The sequence below is a fragment of the Oncorhynchus mykiss genome, chromosome 27, assembly GCF_057628025.1.
Source record: "Oncorhynchus mykiss isolate SJ-2025 chromosome 27, ASM5762802v1, whole genome shotgun sequence".
In the NCBI taxonomy this organism is placed as follows: Eukaryota; Metazoa; Chordata; class Actinopteri; order Salmoniformes; family Salmonidae; genus Oncorhynchus; species Oncorhynchus mykiss.
In genome coordinates, this window is record NC_143048.1 from 5,225,993 (window position 1) to 5,252,341 (window position 26,349).

General features: G+C 42.0%; 3 protein-coding genes across 9 annotated transcripts in view; 1 reads left to right on the forward strand and 2 right to left on the reverse strand.

Moving 5' to 3' along the window:
- sik2b (salt-inducible kinase 2b) overlaps positions 1-4,295 on the reverse strand; it is a 65,665-nt gene extending 61,370 nt beyond the window's left edge. The window contains exon 1 of one of the 3 annotated variants that reach the window (XM_090224237.1): positions 4,189-4,295. Coding sequence is in view for 1 of the 3 variants with exons in the window: in XM_036964956.2 (XP_036820851.2) it covers positions 3,646-3,783 (138 nt within the window). In the remaining 2 variants the exon portion in view is untranslated. Of the gene's footprint in view, positions 1-3,645 lie in introns of all 3 variants that reach the window. The other 2 variants (XM_036964956.2, XM_090224241.1) reach the window with 2 other exon arrangements.
- Positions 1,000-26,298, forward strand: LOC110507362 (zona pellucida-like domain-containing protein 1). 2 transcript variants are annotated; one of them, XM_036964957.2, is made up of 11 exons: positions 1,000-2,571; positions 22,030-22,137; positions 22,552-22,778; positions 23,310-23,500; positions 23,714-23,786; positions 24,052-24,149; positions 24,384-24,467; positions 24,599-24,770; positions 25,025-25,124; positions 25,315-25,341; positions 25,463-26,298. In XM_036964957.2, the coding sequence occupies exons 1-11, from the start codon at positions 2,358-2,360 to the stop codon at positions 25,621-25,623; spliced, it is 1,455 nt and encodes a 484-aa protein (XP_036820852.2). In that variant the 5' UTR covers positions 1,000-2,357; the 3' UTR covers positions 25,624-26,298. The 2 variants fall into 2 exon arrangements, with proteins under 2 accessions (XP_036820852.2, XP_090080368.1); XM_090224242.1 differs by lacking the exon at positions 1,000-2,571 and adding an exon at positions 21,660-21,740.
- laynb (layilin b) lies at positions 4,471-11,575 on the reverse strand. 4 transcript variants are annotated; one of them, XR_016492602.1, is made up of 7 exons: positions 11,243-11,575; positions 10,191-10,488; positions 9,223-9,380; positions 8,633-8,677; positions 7,878-8,076; positions 7,335-7,449; positions 4,471-7,018 (listed from the first exon to the last, which is right to left on the reverse strand). XR_016492602.1 is itself a non-coding variant. In XM_021587312.3 (7 exons), the coding sequence occupies exons 1-7, from the start codon at positions 11,316-11,318 to the stop codon at positions 6,688-6,690; spliced, it is 1,110 nt and encodes a 369-aa protein (XP_021442987.2). In that variant the 5' UTR covers positions 11,319-11,575; the 3' UTR covers positions 4,471-6,687. The 4 variants fall into 4 exon arrangements, 3 of the variants coding, with proteins under 3 accessions (XP_021442987.2, XP_090080370.1, XP_090080369.1); XM_021587312.3 differs by having other exon boundaries at positions 7,990-8,076; XM_090224244.1 differs by having other exon boundaries at positions 7,990-8,076; positions 11,190-11,371.
- Positions 26,299-26,349: the final 51 nt, after the last annotated feature.

A 26,349-nucleotide genomic window follows, 5' to 3' on the forward strand; every position in this document is an offset into this window, starting at 1 on the left:
AGCATCATCGGACTGAGCTTGTTGTCATTGCAGGCAATCTCAACGCTATGCGTTACAGGGAAGACATCCTCCTCCCTCATGTGGTACCCTTCCTGCAGGCTCATCCTGACATGACCCTCCAGCATGACAATGCCACCAGCCATACTGCTCGTTCTGTGCGTGATTTCCTGCAAGACAGGAATGTCAGTGTTCTGCCATGGCCAGCGAAGAGCCCGGATCTCAATCCCATTGAGCACGTCTGGGACCTGTTAGATCGGAGGGTGAGGGCCATTCCCCCCAGAAATGTCTGGGAACTTGCAGGTGCCTAGGTGGAAGAGCGGGGTAACATCTCACAGCAAGAACTGGCAAATCTAGTGCAGTCCATGAGGAGGAGATGCACTGCAGTACTTAATGCAGCTGGTGGCCACACCAGATACTGACTTACTTTTGCTTTTGATCCCCCCCCCCCTTTTGTTCAGGGACACATTCAATTTATGTTAGTCACATGTCTATGGAACGTGTTCAGTTTACGTCTCAGTTGTTGAATCTTGTTATGTTCATACAAATATTTACACATGTTAAGTTTGCTGAAAATAAACGCAGTTGACAGTGAGAGGAAGTTAATTTTTTTGCTGAGTTTATATACTAGGCGGTGTCAGGGGAAAGACCAAAAAATTGTCAAAGACTCCAGTCACCAAAGTCAGACTGTACTCTCTGCTACCGCACGGTAAGCGGTACCGGAGGGCCAAGACCAGGACCAAAAGGCTCCTTAAAAGCTTCTAAGCACAAGCTATTTGACTGCTGAACAATTAATGAAAAGCCCACTGGATCATTTACATTGACACCCCCCCTCCATTTGTTTTCTACACTGCTGCTACTCATCATTTATTATCTATGCATAGTCACTTCACCCCTATCTACATGTACAAATTACCTCAACTAAACTGTAACCCCACACATTGACTCGGTACCGGTACCTCCTGTATATAGCCTCGTTATTGTATTGTGTTTCTATTTATTATTTTTATTTGGTAAACTCTTTCTTGAACTGCACTGTTGGTTAACGTCTACACATGTTGTATTCGGCGCGTGTGACAAATAAAGTTTGATTTGATCAATTTAACCTTTTGGAAATCGCTGATACGAAAGATACGCTTGTTAATGTTCAGATTGAGTGTCAGCGGACTTTACAAAACTCCCCTGCACAGAAGACGCCTTCGTCCAAAGACTTATGTGTAATGTAATGGAAATGAGAGTCATGATCAAGGACTATTAGCGTCTGTGAATAGTGTACACAACAGCTGCACACTGATTGTCCCAAGAAGAGGCAACAAAGTTATATTTTTATTGGGTTATGTAACCAATGCATTAACCCATGTTGCATGCCCTAGATATTTATATGATTGTTTACACCATGGTTGTTTACAACAGTGCAGACTTTCCCAAACTTGGTCCCGGAGTCCCCCCTGGTTGCATGTTTTGGTTTTTTCCCTAATAATACACAGCGGATTCAGATAATCAAAGCTTGATGACGAGTTGGTTATTTGAATCAGCTGTCTAGTGCTGGGGGGGGGGGGGGGGGGGGGGGGGGGGGGGGGGCAAGGACTATGGGGTGGCTTGTTGACCACATTATACATAACATTATACAAAACTGCACACAATTGTTAGTGAGAGTAATGAAGCAAGGTATTGATCCATGGTTAAAGAAAGGCAGTGTATTGCACAACATTGAGGTTGCCCTAACCCATCTGGACAAGAGGAATACCTATGTGAGAATGCTGTTCATCGACTACAGCTCAGTATTTAACGCCATAGTACCCTCCAAACTCGTCATCAAGCTCGAGACCCTGGGTCTCGACCCCGCCCTGTGCATCTGGGTACTGGACTTCCTGACGGGCCGCCCCCAGGTGGTGAGGGTAGGTTACAACATCTCCACCCCGCTGATTCTCAACACTGGGGCCCCACAAGGGTGCGTTCTGAGCCCTCTCCTGTACTCCCTGTCCACCCACGACTGCGTGGCCATGCACGCCTCCAACTCAATCATCAAGTTTGCGGACGACACTACAGTGGTAGGCTTGATTACCAACAACGACGAGACGGCCTACAGGGAGGAGGTGAGGGCCCTCGGAGTGTGGTGTCAGGAAAATAACCCCACACTCAACGTCAACAAAAACAAAGGAGATGATTGTGGACTTCAGGAAACAGCAGAGGGAGCACCCCCCTATCCACATCGACAGGACAGTTTTAAGTTCCTCGGCATACACATCACAAACTGAATTGGTCCACCCACACAGACAGCGTTGTGAAGAAGGCGCAGCAGCGCCTCTTCAACCTCAGGAGGCTGAAGAAATTCAGCTTGTCACCAAAAGCACTCACAAATGATACAGATGCACAATCGAGAGCATCCTGTCGGGCTGTATCACCGCCTGGAACAGAGGGTAGTGAGGTCTGCACAACGCATCACCAGGGGCAAACTACCTGCCCTCCAGGACACCTACACCACCCGATGTCACAGGAAGGCCATAAAGATCATCAAGGACAACAACCACCCGAGCCACTGCCTGTTCACCCCGCTATCATCCAGAAGGCGAGGTCAGTACAGGTGCATCAAAGCAGGGACCGAGAGACTAAAAAACAACTTCTCTCTCAAGGTCATCAGACTGTTAAACAGCCACCACTAACATTGAGTGGCTGCTGCCAACATACTGACTCAACTCCAGACACTTTAATAATGGAAATTGATGTAAAAATGTATCACTAGCCACTTGAAACAATGCCACTTAATATAATGTTTACATACTCTACATTACTCATCTCATATGTATATACTGTACTCTATATCATCTACTGCATCTTGCCATCTTTATGTAATACATGTATCACTAGCCACTTTAAATTATCACTTTATGTTTATATACCCTACATTACTCATCTCATATGTATATACTGTACTCTATACCATCTACTGCATCTTACCTATGCCGTTCTGTACCATCACTCATTCATATATCTTTATGTACATATTCTTTATCCCCTTACACTTGTGTGTATAAGGTAGTAGTTGTGGAATTGTTAGGTTAGATTACTCTTTGGTTATTACTGCATTGTCGGAACTAGAAGCACAAGCATTTCGCTACACTCGCACTAACATCTGCTAACTATGTGTATGTGACAAATACATTTTGATTTGATTTTGATGAGATCATGTGAATCTCATGCCATTAAAACACATGAATGAATCAGCTTCACAGTTAGGCTAACGTTGCCTAAATGTAAAACTGGGTGACACACAATTTTGCTAATCATAGACAGTTTTGATTATCAAGTTACATAATAGTTGGTAAATTACTAGTCTATAACTTTCTTCGTGTAAGGTTCAGAATCTTTGCAAAAAAAAGAGACTTGTTTGCAACATAGTAAACTAGGTAGGTGTGAAATGGTCTAAACATGCCAATGTCAAATGTGAACCGAATGAGACAACTACAGAATAAATGTGCAAATATAACTTTAGACAACTAGCTAATTTACAACTGCAATGCAGGGGGCAAGTAACTATTAGCTTGTTAGTTAAAAAACAAGGTTAGTGCCCTTTGCAAGATAATCGCACGCTTAGCTCACTGTTAACTAGCACGCTAGCCAGCCAGCTAGCTAATTCTCAGCACTCACCTCGGTCTTGGTAATGCGATGTCTAGCCAGCTTCACAACTGCGAAATTACCCTTTCCTAGAGTACGTTCGATATCGTAGAAGCCCACTCGGACAGGACCCCGGACCATCGGTTTTTGGTGATTGTCAGCCATGACCATGCTTTATTAAATGTGGTTTGGGGGTGAGGACCTAGGGACTCGCGACTTGAGCCTACAGATGTTGAAGGGAAAACAAACCGCCCGCTAAAATGTTGTCTATTCAAAATAGACAAAGTCCATTTCTTGGTCGCCCGGCCAGTTTGAACGTTAACGACCCTTCAGACCAACGAGACGACAGAATACATTTTACGGCTGTCACGCCACGTTCTCCAATACAATAGAGCTATACTGTTTCAGCTAGCTACCTATATTAGCTAAAGTACATGAGTTGAGTTGCAGGAGGCATCATATTCTCTCGTTGACGTACATTGACGTCAGAGCCATGGGGGTATTTGTACAGGGGGCGGGCCTCTGAAGCGGTTCCACGCTTCAGTGCCAATTCGTTTCCAAGCCAACCGGACCCACCTCTTACGTCAACCGGTTACATTGCTATTCTGATATCTGTTTGCTCGCCGCCCTGAGTGGAGGGTTGACTTTGAAGTTTGACCTGCAGGTGCACAGAAAAAGCTTTTGTTACTCTGAGTCAAAGTGCAGGGATTGGACTGGTGAATTATTTATGTACATTTATACTAGCACATTAATCCATGCATGCATGTTGTTTTGATGTGTGAAGGTGTGTGTGCAGCTGGTCTCTGACTATGTAATGTGTACATGCTTATGCACAAAGCAAATGATGCATGCAAGTGATGCAACCACGAATACATTTTATTATAACTTTTGTTTGGTTGCAATTGCCCTTTACGGCTGTGGTAAAATAATCATACATTTTGAGAAGAGAGTGTGAGAAACCTGCCAGGTTTCCCCAGCTACGGACAAAACGGCAACATTAATTTGGATTATGCTGGATGGTGTGTGTTCTGCAATTCAGGTTTGTACACTGAACAAAAATATATACAAAACATGTTAAGTGTTTCATAAGCTGAAATAAAAGATCCCAGAATTGTTCCATATGCACAAAGTGTATTTTTTCACAAATTTGTTTACATCCCTGTTAGTGAGTATTTCTCCTTCGCCAAGATAATCCAACCACCTGACAGGAGTGGCATATCAAGAAGATGATTAAACAGCATGATCATTCATCGGGTGCACCTTGTCCTGGGGACAATAAAAAAACACTCTAAAATGTGCAGTTTTGTCACACAATACAATGCCACAGATGTCTCAAGTTTTGAGGGAGCGTGCAATTGGCATGCTGACTCCAGGAATGTCCACCAGAGCTGTTGCCAGAAAACTGAATCTTAGTTTCTCTACCATAAGCCGCCTCCATCATTGTTTTAGAAAATGTGGCAGTACTTCCAACGGGCCTCACAACCGCAGACCATGTGTAACCATGCCAGCCCAGGACCTCCACATCATGCTTCTGCACCTGTGGGATCGTCTGAGACCAGCCACTTGGACAGCTGATGAAACTAAGGAGTATTTCTGTCTGTAATAAAGCCCTTTTGTGGGGAAAAAAACTCATTCTAATTGGCTAGGCCTGGCTCCCCAGTGGATGGGCCTATACCTTCCCAGGCCCAGCCATGGCTGCACCCCTGCCCAGTCATGTGAAATCCATAGATTAGAGCCTAATGAATTTATTTCAATTGACTGATTTCTTTATACTGTATGAACTGTAACTCAGTAAAATTGTTGAAATTGAAGTTGTTGCATATTGTGTTTATATTTTTGTTCAGTATAGTTTTGTTCAGTATACATTTTAGATACATGTTATTAAGCCAAATCAATTGGTTTGAGAATAATACAATAATATGACAGAATATTAGCACATTGTTATCCTTTTTTTTAACCCTTTGCACATCTAGCGATCAACATAGAATTTGAGTGAAACTGCTGGAGTTCGAGACCAATGGAAAGACAGTTGAAATATGACATGAAACAGCACCATCTGCTGGTCAAACAAACAATATGGAAGCCATAAGTAAGTACTGTTTGCAATAGTACTGTAAAGTAAGCTATATCTTACCAAAGGTTTTACGGCTTATAAATGGTCTATTTTTCTTTCTTCTTGTACACAAAAACACAATAAAAGGCACATTGTTATAAAAAAAATTAAAACGAAACATTTATTTGTAGCCAGAGCGGTGCGCGATATTTGAAATATCACCCATATAGGCCTACAGGTCCAGCAAGTACATGTTTTGTTAATTAACCTATCGTGACAGCCTTACATGGAAAACTGTTGAGCGCAGCACCCCAAAAGCATCTGCTGTCACTGCTAGATTTCCTGTATGTGCGAGTTCCAGATGTGCTTTTGGTATTTCCTGTCCGACATCCTCCAAGAACACTCAGCTTTAGCTCGTTAAGACTACTTTTTCACAACACTCTAGTCAGGCCCACTTGAATCTACCATGTACGCAAAACATGTATTTTCTTGATTTTTCTCACAACATTGTGATAAATACAAGATTATAAGACGAAGACACAGGAATAGGCAAATAAACAAATGCTACACTCTGTTATTCAACCAGGACTTTGGTGTAGCCATGAAAAGGCACATTATGACTTTATCCAGCCAGCTCAAACTAGTGTCATAGCAGTGGAGGCTTTGTTAAACATCACTGGGAGGATCATCTCTCGCAGACAGCCATTGCTCAGAGGTGTCGTGGGGTCAGACTTCTGTTATCCGAATTTCCGAAGATATTGTCCTGTTCCCTGACATCAACTTCCACACAGGAAACCTCAAATGGGGGTGACACCATAGGCCTCTTTGTACGGTTAGTGGGCGTACCCTAAAGCGAACATTATATAATACCACACAGGATCTGTCCATCCTGTCTCGCATCACATGATGCCATACAACCCACCAGCAGGAGATATGAAAGTTGAATGGAGACAAAAAGAGTCAGATGCCCAGATGGCCCAGTGAACATGTGGTAAAGAGAGAGGCACTGCATGGCTGCAACATTACTCGTAGATCTCATTCTCCACCCATCCAGTCTCGTTGAGATAGTGCCGACCCTGGTTTTGGCAGGCCTCGTAGATATCGTTGGTCACAAAGCCACTCTCTGTCACTGTCTCCGTGTTTGAAACATTCTCGTAATCATCACACTGGGAATCAAAAGAGGAGGCACAGAAGGACATCTTCTTGATTGATTCAGGTGCCATGCTCTCCAGTTCGGCTGGTTGAAGCTTGGTGATGTCCTGGTAGGCATAGGGTCCTTGGATGTTGCAGGCCGCAGTGGACATTGTACCCCATTGCTCTTGCTTAGGGTAGCTGTCTGTTGGAGACTTTCTCCTGCATAAAGAGTTACACTATCAGTTACAGAGGCATATAGCGAGCCACAAACACCTCCATCATTGCTTATTTCAAGTATGGCATTTAAACCAACCTCAAAACAAAACATCTCTTAGGCTCTGTGACGTCTGATGTTGATTGTGTTTCACAAGCCCTCTTGCAAGCTCCCTCTGTTTTGCCCCTCTTACCTGTGTCATTTTTTACCTATAGATTCTTTTTGACATACTTTTAAATAATGTTTGGTGACCTTGACAGGTGCCTAACATACAAAATGTATTATTACCAGTTATTATTCAATGAAGCGAACAAGCATTACCTTTTGGCAGCCCGTTTATAGCAGAAGACTCCTGTAGCCACAAGCAGCAGCAGTAGAATAGGGATAGTAGCAAATAGAATGTAGGAGACATGCAGGACATTATCTGAAAGAGATACTTGAAGGGAGAAAAAAAAAACACCAGAGGTAAGACAATGGCATTATAGCCTGGGCCCAGATCTGTTTGCGCTATCGTGTCAACTCCTCGTCAGTCATTGTCAATGAAAAGGAGCTGACATGATAGCGCAAACACACAGATCTGGGACCAGGCTAATGACATTAAGTTGGCACCTCACTATGAATCATTTTGGAAAATAAAAGAGGAGATCATTTATTGTATTTGGGACACAATTAAGCAATAAGGCATGAAGGGGTGTATACCACGGCTAAGGGATGTTCTTACCCACAACGCAATGCGGAGTGCCTGGACACAGCCCTTAGCCGTGGTATATTTGCCATATATCACAAACCCCAGAGGTGCCTTATTGCTATTATGAACTGGTTACCAACGTAATTAGAGCCGTAAAAATAAATGTTTTGTCATACCCGTGGTATACGGTCTGTTATCAGCATTCAGGGCTCCAAGCCAGTTTATAATGTACAATATTTCATAACCAAGGATCAAACTCGATAGACACGAAGAGTGCAGATTTTTCACCTGATGATTCAGACAGTCCTAGTTTTGTCTTCTCATCACTCACTGTAGCTGATGGGAGGATTGGTATTAAAGATATAATTGGGGCAACTGGAAAATAGATCATGAGCAAAACGTGTAAATAGACAGACACTGTAAATTGGATTGATATACAAAAACGTCATATTGCTCAAATAAATGTGCAGACCAAAATAAGCACCATTTTGTCTTCAACAGAGAAGAAAGATTGAGCATGTGTGATTCAGCAATGTGTAAACTAGTACAGGATGACTAATATGCAAATAAACTCTCTAGGAATAAACTCAATCAGAGCAACAGTTTCAAGCAACTTCACTGGTAATCTGTAACTGTACTATAGCCTACTGTATTTGTCATGCATAGCCTCTATTATCTGGTAAGAGGATTGATTCAATGACACTGATGAGGTTTTTATGTTCTATTATATTCTCTTCTATTGTATTATATTGTGATTCATAAATCTTTACCACTAGATGTCATCCTTTACATAGACACTTCGGAGATTGAGAATTGTGATGTCATAACAATGTTCAAGCTGTTGATCTCAGTATCAACAAATCACTCATCTCAAGGATTCACATATTTGACCTTAAAAAAATCTAAATGTTAGTTGCAGGGGTGGGTTTACCTGTGTATAATGAATTCCACACCACAGTAAACACTGGTAACTTTTCTGTAAGAGAGAGAAAGAGAATCGTCAGCTGCAAAAGTATATGGACTATATTGACTGTGAATTATTTTTTCTATGGTTCCTTGTTGATAAACTGGTATTCAATCAAAATCATACCATACAATATTATCTCCTTCAGCGGAGATAAACTACAGGATTGAGATAGGATAAATGTAATGTAACATTGTCAAATTCATTAGTGCACACTGTTGCAATCCGTAACAAAAAAACGTGTCAACAAAAGAGATTCTAATTGGACAAATTCAGTTAGTCCCTCCCTGTTTAGGCCCCTTTCTTTCCATTTGCTGTCTGTTGAATACAACCCTTTTAATCTGTTCATGTCTAAATATGAACACTATCAAGGACACCGGGGCCATGTTTTGCAGGGCACAATGTTGTGGATCGTTCAGATAGAAAAACACGATGTGAAACAAACATAACTCTCTGACATGTAGAATAACAAATCATGTCAACTCTATTCATAACATGTCTATCTGCAATGTTCCACAACATTTGTCTACTCAGAACCTGTCCAGGGTACAGTTCACCTTCGGAGTACTTGCAGACAAAATTGTTCCTGGTGTTGCAGTTGTCATCGTTCCACTGGAACATTAAGCGCCCCCCCTCGTCAGGGGGGGCAGAAGGCTGGTGGTACAGCACCACACACATCTCGTTGCCACACGATGGCTCGTCCCAATGCCAGTTTCTGCAACAAGCGTGTTTTCCATAGGTCAACAACTTTATCAGAGATCCTTCGATAGTCAACAGCATGCCTCTGAAAATGGACTCTCATCCTACTGATCCTACTGTTGGGGAGTAGTGAACTATGTAGTTCAACTAGTAATTGAACTACATTTTGCAGTAGCTTGGTGGTAGTTGAACTAAATTCAAATCAAGGTAGTGTTTTCAGTAGTTAATAACTTTTGCCATGTAGTGGTGTAGCTAACTACTGGAACTACACACTACTCTTTTTGCAATCCTTTTTTCGGCCTCAGACCTGCCTAATTCTCACTTGAAGCATTTTATTTTGTGATTAATAGGGTAAATAACATCTGTTAACATCTGACAACGGTGATTTGTTCTGGCAACTTGTCGTCTTGTGACATTTCAGATTTAGATATAATATTTTTTCATTAAGTAGTTTGGATGAAGTGAACTACTTTTTCAAAGTAACTTTAGTTAAGTCAACTATATTTTTTAAGGGTACCTTTAGTGTAGCTTAACTTCTTTCAGTGTGAAGTAATTGGTAGCTGGGTAAACTATATTTCAGAGTAGCTTTCCCAACACTGCCAATACCACAACATTCATGATAATACAAATTGTACCGATAAAATAGCAATGACTCTCAAAGCATGTAGACACCAACATATGTTAATCCCTGATGCTCTTTGATGACTCTCAGATTACTGTGAGTCATGTGAGGTATCTCTATGGCCCTGTATTTTCCTGTGGTGTGCATGCCAACAACTGCAGGGATCTCCTAGACTTGAAACCAAAGGAAAACACAAAAGAACACCTGAATCTGGCCTTGCTGCCATCCAGCCAGTAGTACTGCGAAGGGCATCCTATGGTAGTCACCCAGTGGCGTGGGCTTCTGTGCAGCCCGATCCAGAAGTCCCCATCAGTGGCCTGCAACTGTTGGATGAACCTCTCGACCAGACGCTGCTCATTGTCAGTCTCGATACTGAGGAGCTCTGCCCCATCCGTCCTGCAGGCCTGCCTGGCATTATCGAAGGTCACCCTCCGCCGTGGGTCCTGGAAGTAGTTGATCCTGTAGCAGGGTCGCTCTGTGCCACGTCGACAGATCCTCTGGCCTACAGTGCATCGCATTGGAAAATAAGCAATTGCAAATCAAGAAAGCAAATCAAATTGCAAATTCAATTGGAAAATTGCAAATCTAAACTTGGGTAATAAATAACGTCAAATCAGAATGGTCATTCAGTAGAATAACATTGCAAATTGTTATGTAAACTGTGAGGACATAAGGCACATGTATTAGCATACATGGATTACATGATAATAGGCCTATGTGCAAGATCTCTTGATTTTATGTAGACCTTATTGCCATATTTTCTTTATTATTAGGGCCTTTACTAATAATGTTGCAAACCACAGTGAATAAGCTGTAAAGTAATATGGCCCACCTTGATATTTGCACCACCTTTATGCTATTACATACCACATTGGTCTTCTAAATCTGTAGCCTACTTCTGAGCATAATGGCCCATCTCAAAACGAATCATAGGTTACCAACACACAAACCAAAACAAAAAGCCTGCTCTGGGCAATGTCTAGGCCTATTGAAGAGAAATATTGCAGTGACTGTTTTTGCCATCTAGCTTACAAAAGCACTCGATTTTGGGTGACATTTGAAGTTTCTATTTAAACATTTTAACGTTCCAAAATCTTTCTTCTTTCGTTGGGTACTACATAATACGATTTTCTTTCGCACAATCAAAAGAGCGCAATATTGCAATGCATTAGATAACGTTTGGTTAATCATACAGTTAGTTACCTTTTGACAACGGGCTTTGACAAGTTTGACATTGTTTCCCTGTCAACACTCACCATTGTGTTCAAATTGGGTGAATCCTAAGTGGCAGAAAACGGCGAGAACAGTCCCGAGCAGTTTAACAAAATCCATTTCTTCATCTTCACTAAACTTTCGTGTAAATTCGAGAAAATCCGTAACCGCCCGTCAAAGCCTGGGAGAGGGGCGAAACATCGCATATGGTCCAATCAGAATTAGGTCGAAGTATTTTTGCAGGATCCGGTAAAGCGTTTTTTAAACCCCTCTCACTGCGAAAGGCTCATTATTTTGAGTAAATCCATCGAAGATAAAAGGAGGAAAGGAGGAATGCTTGTCATACCTTGCTATGTTTTTTTTGCACTCATAGGCATAATGAAATTAGGCTACTCCATGCTGCACCCACACAATAATCTAATCAAAGTCACATTTATTTGATAAGAATGGAAGAGAGACTGAAAATATGTCTTTGAGTGATATGCTATACTGATCACGAGAAATGTACATGTTTAGAAAACGTCTATTTCATACACGCACACGCACGCACACACACTACTTTCATTGAATATCAAACATTCATATACAAATGTTCCTGCTAGTATAGCCTAGATCTACTGTGTGCTGGGGGAAAGATTTGACAACCAGGGCAGGAAATAAGAAATAAAACAGTTAAGAGAAAAATTGTGAATTAATTATGTAAAGGTCAAGCATTAGCCTGAGGAGAAGATTGTGTTCTTTCACTTGAGGAAATTAGGACATTCTAGGGCCGGGTGGTGCGTGTTAATTTAGCCAGTAATGAGTCTACAACATGGAAAACTTTGGTGAGACTGTGTTCCAGGCAGCAAACTCCAGACAATACAAGACAGTTTTTTTTTGTGAGGTTGTTTTGTGATTACCGACTGCAAGATGGCACTGACAGAGATGTTTGCCTCGCTTTGAGTCCTTTGAAAACTATGTATATATATATTTTTTTAAAGTATTATTTCTTACATTGTTAGCCCAGAAAACAATGTCAATTTTCCTACATTATGACCTGAAATACGACTTTCCTGAAGCGGATCCTTTGTTCGGACCCCAACCCGGGACAGTGGATCTAATCCCAGAAGCCAAGCCAAAACAACATCGCCGCAGACGGAGCATGGCTCCGTAGGCGTGCACACTGCCCATCGCTTCCGAGTATACTACTCGCCAATGTCCAGTCTCTTGACAACAAGGGTAGACGAAATTAGAGCAAGGGTTGCCTTCCAGAGAGACATCAGAGATTGTAACATTCTCTGTTTCACAGAAACATGGCTCTCTCGGGATATGTTGTCGGAGTCGATTCAGCCACCGGGCTTCTTCAAGCATCGTGCATACAGAGATAAACACCTCTGTGGGAAGAAGAAGGGCGGGGGTGTATACCAATAACATTTGATTTGATTTGATATGATAACCAGATAGCAATGACCCTGAAATCTGTATCAACATAACTTACACATTGTCAGTCAGTAAAAAAGCCTGTTTTATGCCAGAGCAGACCTGAGATAGGATTGAGGGTTGATGCTAATCTGGAAGTCTCAGAAAACCAACATCAATCACTTCAGACTCCATAATAACACAGTTGGTTATATGCTGTGGCCTAGGCTACATGGGAAGGGGTTGGCTAACTTGGAAACAAACAGCAAAGGGTTGCCAGGTATGTTAAACCTGGAAACCTTAATTACCCCTATAGTGAACAGTTTTCAGTTTGTGTTTTGACTGTAACTATCAGAAATGGAAAAGTCCAGGGCCTGTGTTCATAAAGCGTCCTAGACACAGGAGGTTGATCACACCTTAATTGGGGGGGGGGGGGGGGGGTGCTCGTCTGGAGCGGAGCGGAATGGGTGGAATGGTATCAAACACATGGTTTCTATGCCTCCACCGGTCTTAGAGTAGGAGTGCTGATCTAGGATTGGATTGCTTGTGAGGAGAGTTGATCGCAGTGAGTTCATGGGCTCAGAGGAGTGTGCAAAGCATTGGCCCCTGACAGGAAGCCAGAAGGGAGGAAAGGGAAGAGCTGTTTTTTCAACACCATATTTTCTTTCCCTGTCCTTTCTCATTTGTTTTTCAGGCAGTTCCACTAATTTCCCCTTTCTCTCTAGAAAAATTATGCATAGGTCTATTGAAGAATACGAAGAAGAAAGTAGAGGCTTTAAATAGAGTAATCAATAACAGTATAATACACATTCCATGCAGCAAATATAACTCTCATCTCTCATCTAATAATATTAGTTACATATAGCCTAATGTAGTCAGAACATATTTTTTGCAATAATGTCAATGACAGATTATGCCCAAGCAGAATCAGGAAAGAACAAATACAATCTTCTATGAATGAAGACGTAGCATATGTTTTCTCATATACCATAAACAGTATTGTCGGTGTCCTGGAATTTTTATTTCATTTTTGTTTAACCTTTATTTAACTAGTCAAGTCAGTTAAGAACAAATTCTTATTTACAATGACGGCCTACCCCGGCCAAACCTAACCCGGACAGTGCTGGGCCCATTGCGTGCCGACCTATGGGTCTACCAATCATGGCCGGTTGTGATACAGCCTGGAATCGAACCATGGTATGTAGTGACGCCTCTAGCACTGAGATGCAGTGCCTTCGACTGCTGTGCCAATGGAAAAACCTATTATCTCCAAAAAGTCAACTTATGTTTTTATAAAAAAAAATTAAATGCAGTCCTCCCGAGTGGTGCAGCAGTCTAAGGCACTGCATCGCAGTGCTAGATGTGTCACTACAGACCCAAGTTCGATCTCGGGCTGTGCTGCAGCCGGCCGTGACCGGGAGAGCCATGAGGCGGCGCACAATTGACCCAGCATCGTCCTGGTTATGGGAGGAGGGTTTGGCTGGCTAGGATGTCGTTGTCCAATCACGATCTAGCGACTCCTTGTCGCGGGCCGGGCGCATGCATGCTAACTTAGCCAGCTGTACGGTGTTTCCGCCGACACATTGGTGTGGCAGGCTTCCGGGTTAAGAAGCAGTGCGGCTTGGCGGGGTCGTGTTTAGGAGGACGCATGACTCTCGACCTTCGCCTCTCCCAAGTCTGTATGGGAGCGATGGGACAAGACTGTAATAAATATATAAATGCATTTATTTTCAGATACATTTCCATGTAGACTAGTCATGGACATTCACAATATTTTTTTATGACTTTTGTTGGTTCTAGAGTCATGTGCCTTTATCAATAAACGGAGGGGAATGTATGCCAAATATTTACATCTAAATAGAAAATACTATCCTATTTGGCCCAGCACACACAGAAGTCAGCCACAAGTCAGCCACAAGACCGAGACTCATCGCCTCTCTTCGTGCTGTCTCAATAAGTCATCAGCAGATGGTAAACCCTGCAACACATGCTTTCTGGGAGCAAAGGAAGAGCTCAGACAAGCCAGGATGTGTTCCACAACACATTCATTTTATGTGAGGCACTTTTGTGCTGTCTGGCTGGCTCTGGGCCAGAGGTTCACTACTCGTCTTCCTGGAATGTAACGCTCTATCATGTCTCTTTATTAGTGACACGAGTCTTGGCCCCATGAGAAGGTCGTCATCTGAGCGAGGCCAGGGTAGTGTTACTCAAGTCAAGCAAAGGCATGCACTGTCTCTATGCGAGGGGGTCCACCTCTGGTGTAACTCAGGAATGGAATAGGCCTTTTTTTTTACTTCAAGGCATCAGTTGATTTCTTTGACAGGGAAACAATGAATGTTATATAATGTTAAATATGGTCTTACTGGAGCTGATACAAGTCTGTGATTTGGGACTGCATTCTGGTCATTTTTAATAATCATATTTGATTTTGCAGGTATTTCCAAATAATAAGAGGAACAGTTGTGTCAAGTTGGCTGGATGTCCTTTGGGTGGTGGATCATTCTTGACACACAAGGGAAACTGTTGAGTGTGAATACCCCAGCAGCGTTGTGGTTCTTGTCACACTCAAACCGATGCGCCTGGCAGCTACTGACATACCCCGTTCAAAAGCACTTACATCTTTTGTTTTGCCCATTCACCCTCTGAATGGCACACATACACAATCCATGTCTCAATTGTCTCAAGGCTTAAAAAAAACTTATTTAAACCTGTCTCCTCCCCTTCATCTACACTGACTGAAGTGGATTTAACAAGTGACATCAATAAGGGGTCATAGCTTTCACCTCGATTCACCTGGTCAGTCTATGTAATGGAAAGAGCAGGTGTTCCGAATGTTTTGTATACTTTGGTCCACGAGCACTGATAACAACCCAAACTTGGCCAGCAGATGACAGCAAGAGACTACTACTCTTACAACAATCTTTTTTTTAAACTCATCACCGTGTCTTGGCCATGATTGCATTGTCTTATTCAAGCAATGACAGTGACCAATAATCAAGCTATTTCTACTTTCACACTAGTTCTACTCCAACATCTCCAACACAAAAGAGTCTTCTCAAGGACACACCATGTACCATAACACTTAGATAATGGCCCTTGTATGGCCATTGAGCCCCACAGTGGAGGTGTCATAATACCCATAAAACCTAACGGTCAAACAGGGAAATGGTTCCAACAGTTTTAGACACACTTAAAATAAGGGCTATGTTTTGTGTAGGCTCACCCTGGCGTGACGTTTTGATAACCATGTAAATCTCTCCCGGACCAGGTGACTTTTATCAATATATTCGTCTCTATTTACTCTCAGATTATTTCAAAAAAATCAGATTAGCATCAAAGTATACATCGTGCAAAACTACAAATCCCTGCAAGCTCCTGCTCCTCATATCTTCTCGATGCCTTTGCTAATATGTATTGTGTCAATGTCAAACTTGCACAAGACAGTTCACAGAATTCTGTCAATTTAAAGAAATCTATCCTCTTTATTCATTTCTACATTTAGCTAACATTAGATAGTTATAATCCAGAGATTCCTACCCTTGCCTCGAGTCAGCAGTCTCGTCCAGATCACCATGGTATTTGTAGTTCTTTATGATAGCCACATAATTAGCATTTCAATTTTGGAAGGGTAAATACAGTTGAATGTATTGATAAAAGTCAAGAGATATTTGCATGGTTGTCAAAAGTTCACACCAGGTGAGCCTACAAAAAACACAGCCATTATTTTAAGTGTTTCTAAAATCCCCTATGGGAGAAATTAATGGTGGAAATACGATTGGAACCATTTCCACGTTTGACCTCTAGGTTGTATGGGTATTATGACTCATACTATGGTACTCTATAATAAGTCCACCTTGCGAGCTGGCATGATGAGAAAGGAGAGATAAACTAGTTGCGTGACGCAGGGGTAGTCAACTCTGATAGACAGGTACTATAATGAATTCTTGATCTCTCCACTATACCCTTTGTGAGAGTTCAGTTATCAGCCGGAGGAAGACGACACGACAGCACCCTCCTCAGGGGATAGGTACTCAGTGTAAAGCCAATTAGTACACAACTGGGCCCACTGATTGGCTTGGTGTCTCCCTCTATATAGGTGTAACAGGAGAGGAGCTCGGGTGGATTGGGAGCAGACACAGGGACCTGTGAGGACGTCGGACTTTCCTACCGCAGAGAAAGCGGCTTCATCTAACGCATCTTGGCTCTATGTTAAACAAGGCAGGTTATAGATAGCGGGAAGAAATAGTCTGGGTAGCCAATTGATTAGATGTTCAGGATGGATTCCTGGATGGCAGGAAGCTTGGCCCCGGCGATGTACTGGGCCATACGCACTACCCTCTGTTTTGCCTTGTGGTCGGAGGCCGAGCAGTTGCCATACCAGGCAGTGATGCAACCCGCCAGGATGCTCTCGATGGTGCAGCTGTAAAACCTTTTGAGGATCTGAGTACCCATGCCAAATCTTTAAGTCTCCCGAGGGGGAATAGGTTTTGTCGTGCCCTCTTCACAACCTCCCTATCCAGTTGCAGCTGACTCTCTCATGCATGTTTCAGTGTTACTTGCCTTGAAGCGAGCATAAAGTTATTTAGCTCGTCTGGTAGGCTCGTGTCACTGGGCAGCTCTCGGTCCGACAAGCGTCTGAGCCGGTGTCGTAAGATTCAATCATAGTCCTGTATTGATGCTTTGCCTGTTAGATGGTTTCGTTGGAGGGCATAGCGGGATTTCTTAGAAGCTTCCGGGTTAGAGTCCTCCTCCTTGAAAGCGTCAGCTCTACCATTTAGCTCAGTGCGAATGTTGCCTGTAATCCATGGCTTCTGGTTGGAGTATGTACGTACAGTCACTGTGCATACGACATCCTCGATGCACTTATTGATAAAGCCATTGACTGATGTGGTGTACTCCTCAATGCCATCGGAAGAATCCCGGAACATATCCTAGTCTGTGCTAGCAAAGCAGTCCTATGGTTTAGCATTTGTTTCATCTGACCACTTTTTTATACCGAGCTTGTAAGCAGGAATCAGGAGGATAGAATTATGGTCAGATTTGTCAAATGGAGGGCGAGAGAGCTTTTCACACTGTTTCAGCATTGGATTCTACCTTGTACAGGAACTATTTTGTCGGGCGAAAGAACCCGTTTAGTGACAATACGAAAGCTAAGGAACCACAACCACTGCCTCCGGTCTGTTCATTTCATGCCTCACACCTGTTTTTAGGGGTTTTTGGACTAGCTGATCTGTCACACCTTCTAAAGTCTACAGTATCATTCCCTTACCTATTCCCAGCATATTTTCTTTCCCTACTCAAATCAGCACCTTAAACAACCCTAATTGCCCTTGGTTATTGCTGTGACTGAGATCAAATTTCCGCCACCTTTGTTGAGCGCTGAGAATGGAGATTGTAAAGAAGCACAATGGTGATTACTGTGTTGGAGTATGTTGTCACTACAGTATAATCCTGGCTGACATGTCTTGGTGGTTTTTTACACTGGTCATGTCTGGCTGGGACTTTTTCTAGCTCGTTTTCAGTGGTGAAGGTTACAGCTGCAATGTTTAACTTTGTGAAATGTTAGGTTTCCTGTATTGATGATTGGATGGACGAATACCTGTATTAGAAACACTGAATAGAGAAAGATTCCACGTTTAACAGCTGCACTGAACAAAAATAGAAATGCAACATGCAGCAATTTCAAAGACTTTACTGTTACTGAGTTACTGATCATATAAGGAAACCAGTCCATAGAAATACATTCATTAGGCCCTAATCTATGGATTTGCATGACTGGACAGGGGTGCAGCCATGGGTGGGCCTGGGAGGGCATAGGTCTACACACTTGGTAGCCAGGGCTCAGCCAATCAGAATTAGTTGTTTTTGCCACAAAAGGGCTTTAGTACAGACAGAAAAGTCAGCCCCCCCCCCCCCCTCAGACCATCCCGCAGGTGAATTCTCTAAAATTATGTTGGAGGCGACTTATGGTAGAAATATTAACATTCAATTCTCTAGCAACAGCTCTGGTGGACATTCCTGCAGTCAGCATGCCAATTGTATGCTCCCTCAAACATCTGTAGCATTGTGTTGTGTGACGAAACTGCACATTTTAGAGTGTCCTTTTATTGTCCCCAGCAAAAGGTGCACCTGTGTAATGAACAGGCTGTTCAATCAGCTTCTTGATATGCCACACCTGTCAGGTGGATGGATTATATTGGCAAAGGAGAAATGCTCACTAACAGGGATGTAAATGCATTTGTGCATATGGAACATTTCTGGGATCTTTTATTTCAGCTCATGGCACATGGGATGTTGCGTTTGTTGAGATGTTGGGTTTATGTTTTTGTTCAACATGTTATTAACCCATTCATTTTACATTTGAGTTAATTGTTCTGAATTCCTTTGTCATATCTGTGTTCCCTCTCTCAAACCACAAATGATATAGCAAAATACACATGCTAATTCATTTCTTTCTTCGCATCATATAACATGTAAGGCAAGCAACATGCATTTTATTACTATGGTATTTCCACATGTCCAATATTGTTCTTTCATTCATTTCCAGAATCAATCAACCTTGATTATCCATTGATTTGAAACAATTAGTAAACAGCTTAGCTTGAAACTACAAGGGTCCAGAGTTTTGCATAATCTGGAATTGTCCCATTGAATGACCCCAGCAGCCATTAGGATGATTGGAATCTGATAATATGATTAGACCACATGAAAATACAACCCGTGCTGAACACTAAACAATTGTCATTGGAGAAATCTTGGGCAGAGGCAAAAAAGTGAAGGGACTGTCACCAAGTGATGCATCCGTATAGTGTAACAAATCTCTTCTCTCGCCAAGGGGCTTTTGGCAGAAACATATTTGGATTCTATATTTCCCCCTGAACAATAGGCCTTCACAGTAGCAGTTGTAGCCTATAGCAAAGGCTACTTTCAAAGTAGCTCTTGGTACAAAAAAGAATAGAGGGATGACATGCGAGTGAAATTAACAATGCCAATTTTTTGGTTCTGTGTGTTTCTTACCTTGTGGCTTCCGTTATCACATTTCCAGCATTCACAGTGTTTCATTCTCAAGACATGAATCCACTCTTCTACATAGGACATCCCAAGGGCCGCTTTGTCTCTCGTATAGACTTAACTTCTCACTTTTAGATGGAAGTTTGATAAGAAATGCAAAAGGAACCCCAGGGATTGTATGGCATTTTGATGAATAGGTTTTGTGTGGTGATTAATGTTTATAAAATTTGAACCGACCCGCCCCCTGTTCCAAACAAGGTTATGTAATGAAATGCCAATGCATGCCCAACCCGTGAAGCTCTAAGGGACTGTTTCTTAGACAGAGGTTAAGGCTGGTCCTGGGCTAAAAACCATGATCGAAGGAGAATTTCGTATTCTCTGGATCATGTCATTGGCTCAGAATTCATAGTATTGCATATTCTACACAATATCTCAACCTATCAAATAAAAAATACAGTTATAGTACCAGTCATTGATAAAGCCTACTCATTCAAGGGTTTTTCTTATTTCTTTTTTGACTATTTTCTACATAGTTTATGTTTTCACAAATATTCTACAATGAAATAACACACATGGAATAAGTAAGCATTTCACGGTAAGGTCTAGACTTGTTGTATTCAGGACATGTGACTAATACAGTTGAATTTGAGTTGAATCATGTAGTAGCCAAAAAAGTGTTAAACAAATCAAAATATATTTTATATTTGAGATTCTTTAAAGTAGCCACCCTTTGCCTTGATGGCAGGTTTGCAAACACTTGGCATTCTCTCAACCAGCTTCATGAGCTGGAATGCATTTCAATTAACAGGTATGCCTTGTTAAAAGTTAATTAATGCATTAGAGCCAATCAGTTGTGTTATGACAAGGTAGAGGTGGTATACAGAAGATAGCCTTATTTGGTAAAAGACCAAGTCCATATTATGGCAAGAACAGCTCATATAAGCAAAGAGAAACGAGTCCATCATTACTTTGAGATATGAAGGTCAGTCAATCCGGACAGTTTCAAGAACTTCGCAAAAACCATCAAGCTCTATGATGAAACTGGTTCTCACGAGGACCGCCACAGGAAAGAAAGACCCAGACTTACCTCTGCTTCAGAGGATAAGTTCATTAGAGTGACCAGCCTCAGAAATTGCAGCCCAAGTATTTCAAGAGTTCAAGTAACAGAAACAACATCAGCTGTTCAGAGGAGACTGTGTGAATCAGGCCTTCATGGTTGAATTTCTTCAAAGAAACCACTACCAAAGGACACCAATAAGAAGAAGAGATATGCTTGGGCCAAGAAATACGAGCAATGGATATTAGACTGGTGCAAATCTGTCCTTTGGTCTGATGAGTCCACAATCACCCGACCTCAACCCAATTGAGATGGTTTGGGATGAGTTGGACAGCATAAGTGGGAACTCCTACATATGTTGAAGCCGGTTGAGAGAATGCCAAGAGTGTGCAAAGCTGTTATCAAGGCAAAGGATGGCTACTTTGAAAAATATAAAATATATTTTGATTTAACACTTTTTTGGGGTTACTACATGATTCCATATGTGTTATTTCATAGTTTTGATGTATTCACTATTATTATTATTATACAATGTAGAAAATAGTAAAAATAAAGAAAAAGCCTTGAATGAGTAGGTGTCCAAACTTTTGACTGGTACTGTATATTAAAACGTTATATATAGTTATTACTAATTGTTTCCACAATTAGCAAATCACCGAAGAATATTGCATTCAAGTGGGTTTATTAAAGTGTAAAAAAAATCATGTTGTTGAATGGAATGAATCTAATATGATAAAACAGATATGAATACAGTGTACAATATGTCCCTGAAAAGCAACAACGCTCAATCGTTCTTAAAATATCCCCTATTTGTCTCCAAGAAATATGAAATATCCTGTGCAGGTTAACCTTTGAGATCGATGTCAAACCCCATTGACACAGTCCTCTCAGTGGTTGTTTGATGGCTTTTACTTAAAAAAAAAAAACAACCTTGGTGTGTGTGTGTTTGTTGATGGGATGGATGCGTGTTTCACTCCCATGTGATATTAGATGTCAGGGAGGTCTAACACCTGCAGTATATGAGACACACCCCACCACCACCTGCTCACACAAACACCTGCTCAGGAACCTCACAGGTAGGATGGGATAACTTGAGACTCAGCTCTCCTTGCTTTAGTTTTCAAAAGTCAAACCAAACTGATTTGGAGTAGGGAATCATTTTTTGGGGGAAGTTGATCATTTTAGACATGTAACAGATTTTCTTTGGTGGCACATTTGACATGTTTACTTCCTATGTGGGATAACAAACCTCAAAACCACCTCTGCTTTATCAACTTCTCTGCACTCTGGCCATGGATGCCGACTGTGGTTCTTTCTGTTCTGTGAATGTCCTCTGAGTGTGTCTCTCATCCTCTCTCTCCACAGTAGTTAAGATGCTCTCCCTGTGCTGTGTCTCCGCTGTGATGGCTATTTTCCTCCAGCCTGCCTTCTCCATTACCTACAACTGTTCTGCTCTGTACAAGAGGGTCCCAGGTAAGTCCTGAGGGTTGAACCTCGTGGCTATTCAGGGGTGGAATTCTCCATGTGAAAATCTCAGGGGGAACATTTTGAGCTGAACAATAATTGAGACACGGTGATCAGACAGTGGTGAGCTCACTGATTGATTCCCCCCAGTAACTTGCCTGGCCGGGCTGAGGAGACAGTGGATTGCGCAGTCAAGTGGAACAGAGTCAATAGGCACTTTAACGTCATAGATTTCACCAGTGGTAACTTGTGGAATAGACACTGGCTGGAATGCACTTTTAACCAATCAGCATTCAGGATTAGACCCACCCGTTGAATGAACAGTGGTAAGACCCCTGAGTGATTCCCCCAGCAGCTACTGTAGTCTAGTAATGATTCTGTATATGTTTTAACCTCCACTTCCTCTCCTCTGTGGCCCCTCAGACAACAACGACTTGACGGTGGACTGCGGGGCCAGTATGATCAATCTGAAGGTGAACCTGTGTACGGCTCAGTGGGCAGGCTTCGACCCCGCCGGTCTGGCTCTGAATGGAGAGCACAACAAGAGCCAGTGCCAGGGCTTGATTGACACCAGCGTGGATCCGCCTGTCATACGCTACCAGCTGCCTGTCAATCACAGCCAGGCGAACCCCTGTCGACAGTCACTGCAGGTGAGAGGGTTACTTGACGTTCACTGTGACAGAGTGCCTTGGGTAAGGTGTACATTTGAGGAAATCTGCACATTAAAGTTAATGCACAATGAGAGAGTGACTTAGTTACAGTGTAAATTAGGACATCATTAGGATTTGTTTTTTTTTACTGTATGTAATGTGAACTGTGTCCAAGACTATCCCTCTGGTGGTTATTTGGGAAATAGCTCATGGAAATAGGAACATTGTGTTTAGCCTACTGTGAACTGTTCAGTTGTGTAAAAATGATACTACCTTAACTTATTATAGAATCGAATGTAAAACAAACCTAATATTGATGGGCTGTGTTTGTGTACTAGCTAACTGTCTAATAACAACGTGTTGATCCTCTATCAATCCAATCATCCACGATCTTACACTGATCCGTCATTGTGTGGATCCTACATAACTGATCTATCATTCATTGGGTCTTACATCAACAACTGACTAGATTACCCCTTTCCCTTTCAGTCATCAATTCCTTAAATCCGTCATTGTGTTGATTGAGCCTAGATCTTGGACGAGGCCCCGGATGCCTCTGGTCCTTTCAACTTTTTCTCCAGCATCCAGTCGGTCATCGTCACAGGTTACCTTAACACCCCCAAGTCCTCTGTGGGGATCATCAGTTACGCCACGGACCTCTACTATCACTTCTCCTGCCGCTACCCGCTGGAGTACCTTCTCAACAACACACAGATTGTAGCGTGAGTCTCGGTCCTCTAACTGGTTATCAGTAAAAATTTACTTTATTGATCCCCAGAGGGTGAATTGGGTTATATAGCTAGTGAGGTAGCTACGTAGATGTAGATAGATGGGGGGGGGTTTGGTTACAAATGAATTCTGGTATCTTCGTCAGGTCAACTGACACTTTTTCCTTCTTCTCTAACACTAGCTCTCTCCCACTCTCTCTATCTTAGGTCGTCAGTCTCAGTGGCCACCAGTGACAACAATGGCACGTTCATCAACACCTTGAGTATGAGTGTTTTTAACGTGAGTGCAGGATTCAATTCCTTATGTATAAAAAAAAACATCCATGAATGGTCAGGGCTGTCTGAGAAGTATATAATATCTCAAGTACACTGTACCTGCCCATAGAATGTTATTATTAATGTAGCTATATCTTAGCGACATTATGAAGTGTTCATTTACTCTTATTTCACTCTACTATTAGTCTTTTGATTTGGATATTTACAGAATACATCTCACCTGTGATCTTCCTCACAACTCCTTCTCTTCTCTACTGTTTGTTGTGTAGGACACTGATTATGGTTACCCATTGGTGGTTCCACCGACAGGACTTGAATTGCGTTCCAAGGTTTATGTGGAGGTGAAGGCCACCAACCTCACTGGGAAGTAAGTCAACATTTTGTCTCTTAACTTATCTACTGGGTCAAATATCTACTGGGTCATTTCATGTACAGTATTTTGTATTGTAGTTTTCCATATCCATTATATTCATATTTATTTTGTATATTCTATATTTTCATTATTGTGAATGGTGTACACACTTTTTCTAAAAAATTGACATGACTCTCTCCCTCCCTCCCTCCCTCCCTCCCTCCCTCCCTCCCTCCCTCCCTCCAACAGTTTTAATCTTTTACTTGACCACTGCTTTGCAACCCCATCAGCGTACAACATGTCAAACAATGAGAAGCACGACTTCTTCACAGGGTTTGACAAAAACCATCCTCTCATCAATTTCAAATATAGATATATATGAATGATAAATTGCAGCCCAGAATATTGATCATAATAAGTATGTGCAAAATGACAAAGGGTTTTCTTATAATCCTTATTCACAGATGCACTGTTGATTCACGCTCATCAGTCACACAGAATGGTATTTCCAAGAATTCCCGATTCTCCTTTGAGGCATTTCGCTTCGTGACACACAACAACCTGGAAAAGTCCAGTATCTTCCTGCACTGCATCCTTCGACTGTGTGAGCCCAGCAAGTGTCAGAAACTGGTTGATGTAAGTGGAGTTCACATACCTACACCATTCTTAAAGTCTCAGGTTCTTTACAATTAGCACCATCGATAAAACAGTGTTGACCGTGACCCATCACAGTAACCATGTCAAGAGATCGGATCTCTTGGTATAGTGGCTAACTTGTTGGGTTGACAGTCACCGGACCCGGGTTCCAAGTTCCGGTTGGCGCTATCCCCTGAATTTGCTGCAATGCCATAAATGGTTCATATAAGCATAAGAACTTGTCTTTGTTACAGGCTTGCAATAGCAGGAGAAAGAGATCACTGGAGCCTTTTGGATCCGAGTCAGCGGAATCAGCCACTGTTTCTGTGGGACCACTCTATACTAGCAGAGATGGTGAGACCTGGAGTCATCCATTAAGGATTTTGTTCAACATTATGTCTGAGATTCTGATATTCAGTAATAATGATCACAGGTAGCACGTCATTCATTGGAGTTTATAGAGATAATTGCTATTAGTACCACTGCTACTCAAATTCCATTTCAATTAATAATATGTTTTCCCTCCCTGTTGTTTATCCTACAGAGGAAAGACCTGCTGCGTTGGCATATAGTGAGTCAAATGTTTTTGCTAAATTAAAGTGTCAAATAATGAATATGTCTAGGTGGGAGGATAAACGTGTCATTTAAAGCACGCCCAAAACTATGCTCTACTTTTCCTCTGTGTGATCCAGGCAGCGGAGGGGTACAGTCAAGAGGTGACAGGGATAACATCACAGGGCTGGTGGTAGGGATCCTCTTTGGCACTGCAGCCATAGCCCTGCTTGTCCTTGGCAGCTGGTTTGTCCTCAAGAAGTTCTACTGGGCAGGCGGTCTGTCCCACTCCTTTGACTGAAAGGTGTCTTGGCCAATGACCATCTACCAACCAACCTGTCCACCTCCGAGCTGCCCAATCTGCTTTGCCTAATAGGGTGTGTTTTAGATTTCTCGTGATGTCATTAATTTTGTAGCCTAAAACTACTAGAAGACCTTGAGTGTGTCCTAAGAAAATAAGTGGACACTAGTGTCTAATTCTCATTTTGTTCATCGATAAAGTTAATCAATATCAATTACCTGTTACGAAGGAAAATGTGTAAACGCCTGAACCATCACAATACTTCACCTTTTGTACTAATATATAAGAATTTCTGAAAGTATGTTAAACGCTTGAGCAATAGTGTAGTAGATGAGGCAACATAAATAGTTCTTTGAATTTTAATCATTATTCTGGAATGTGGGAACTGATATATTAACTATGGCATTTATCTGATTACTATTAATAGCGTTGCCTACGACTCCATAGATATACGCACGGAGTCTTCCACAATGCTATAATATATATAATATATGATATGGGTTTTGGGGATTTTGTTTTGATATATACTGAACTCAATACAGTTGACTTGTAACCGAAGTGGGTGGTGTTTCGCAACCCAGTTTCCGTGTCAATCATGCTCCAATTTCAGACCTCCTACTACTCCTCTGTACATTATTGGAAAAAAATACTAAATAAAGTTTAACATGAATTCAATGTTGTGTAATGGTGTCTGTTTTTTTATGAGAATACAATACAAGTACTGCA

Excerpts from the sequence above, each read along its gene's own strand:
- LOC110507362 (XM_036964957.2), top strand. The coding sequence starts at position 2,358 with ATGATACAGATGCACAATCGAGAGCATCCTGTCGGGCTGTATCACCGC. Across the intron at positions 24,150-24,383 it reads GCCACCAACCTCACTGGGAA|TTTTAATCTTTTACTTGACC; the intron begins GTAAGTCAACAT and ends TCCCTCCAACAG. Across the intron at positions 25,342-25,462 it reads ACCTGCTGCGTTGGCATATA|GCAGCGGAGGGGTACAGTCA; the intron begins GTGAGTCAAATG and ends TGTGTGATCCAG.
- laynb (XM_021587312.3), bottom strand. The coding sequence starts at position 11,318 with ATGGATTTTGTTAAACTGCTCGGGACTGTTCTCGCCGTTTTCTGCCAC. Across the intron at positions 9,381-10,190 it reads GGCAGCAAGGCCAGATTCAG|AAACTGGCATTGGGACGAGC; the intron begins GTGTTCTTTTGT and ends CGCTTGTTGCAG. Across the intron at positions 7,450-7,989 it reads AGGACTGTCTGAATCATCAG|TATCTCTTTCAGATAATGTC; the intron begins GTGAAAAATCTG and ends TCTCCCTTCAAG.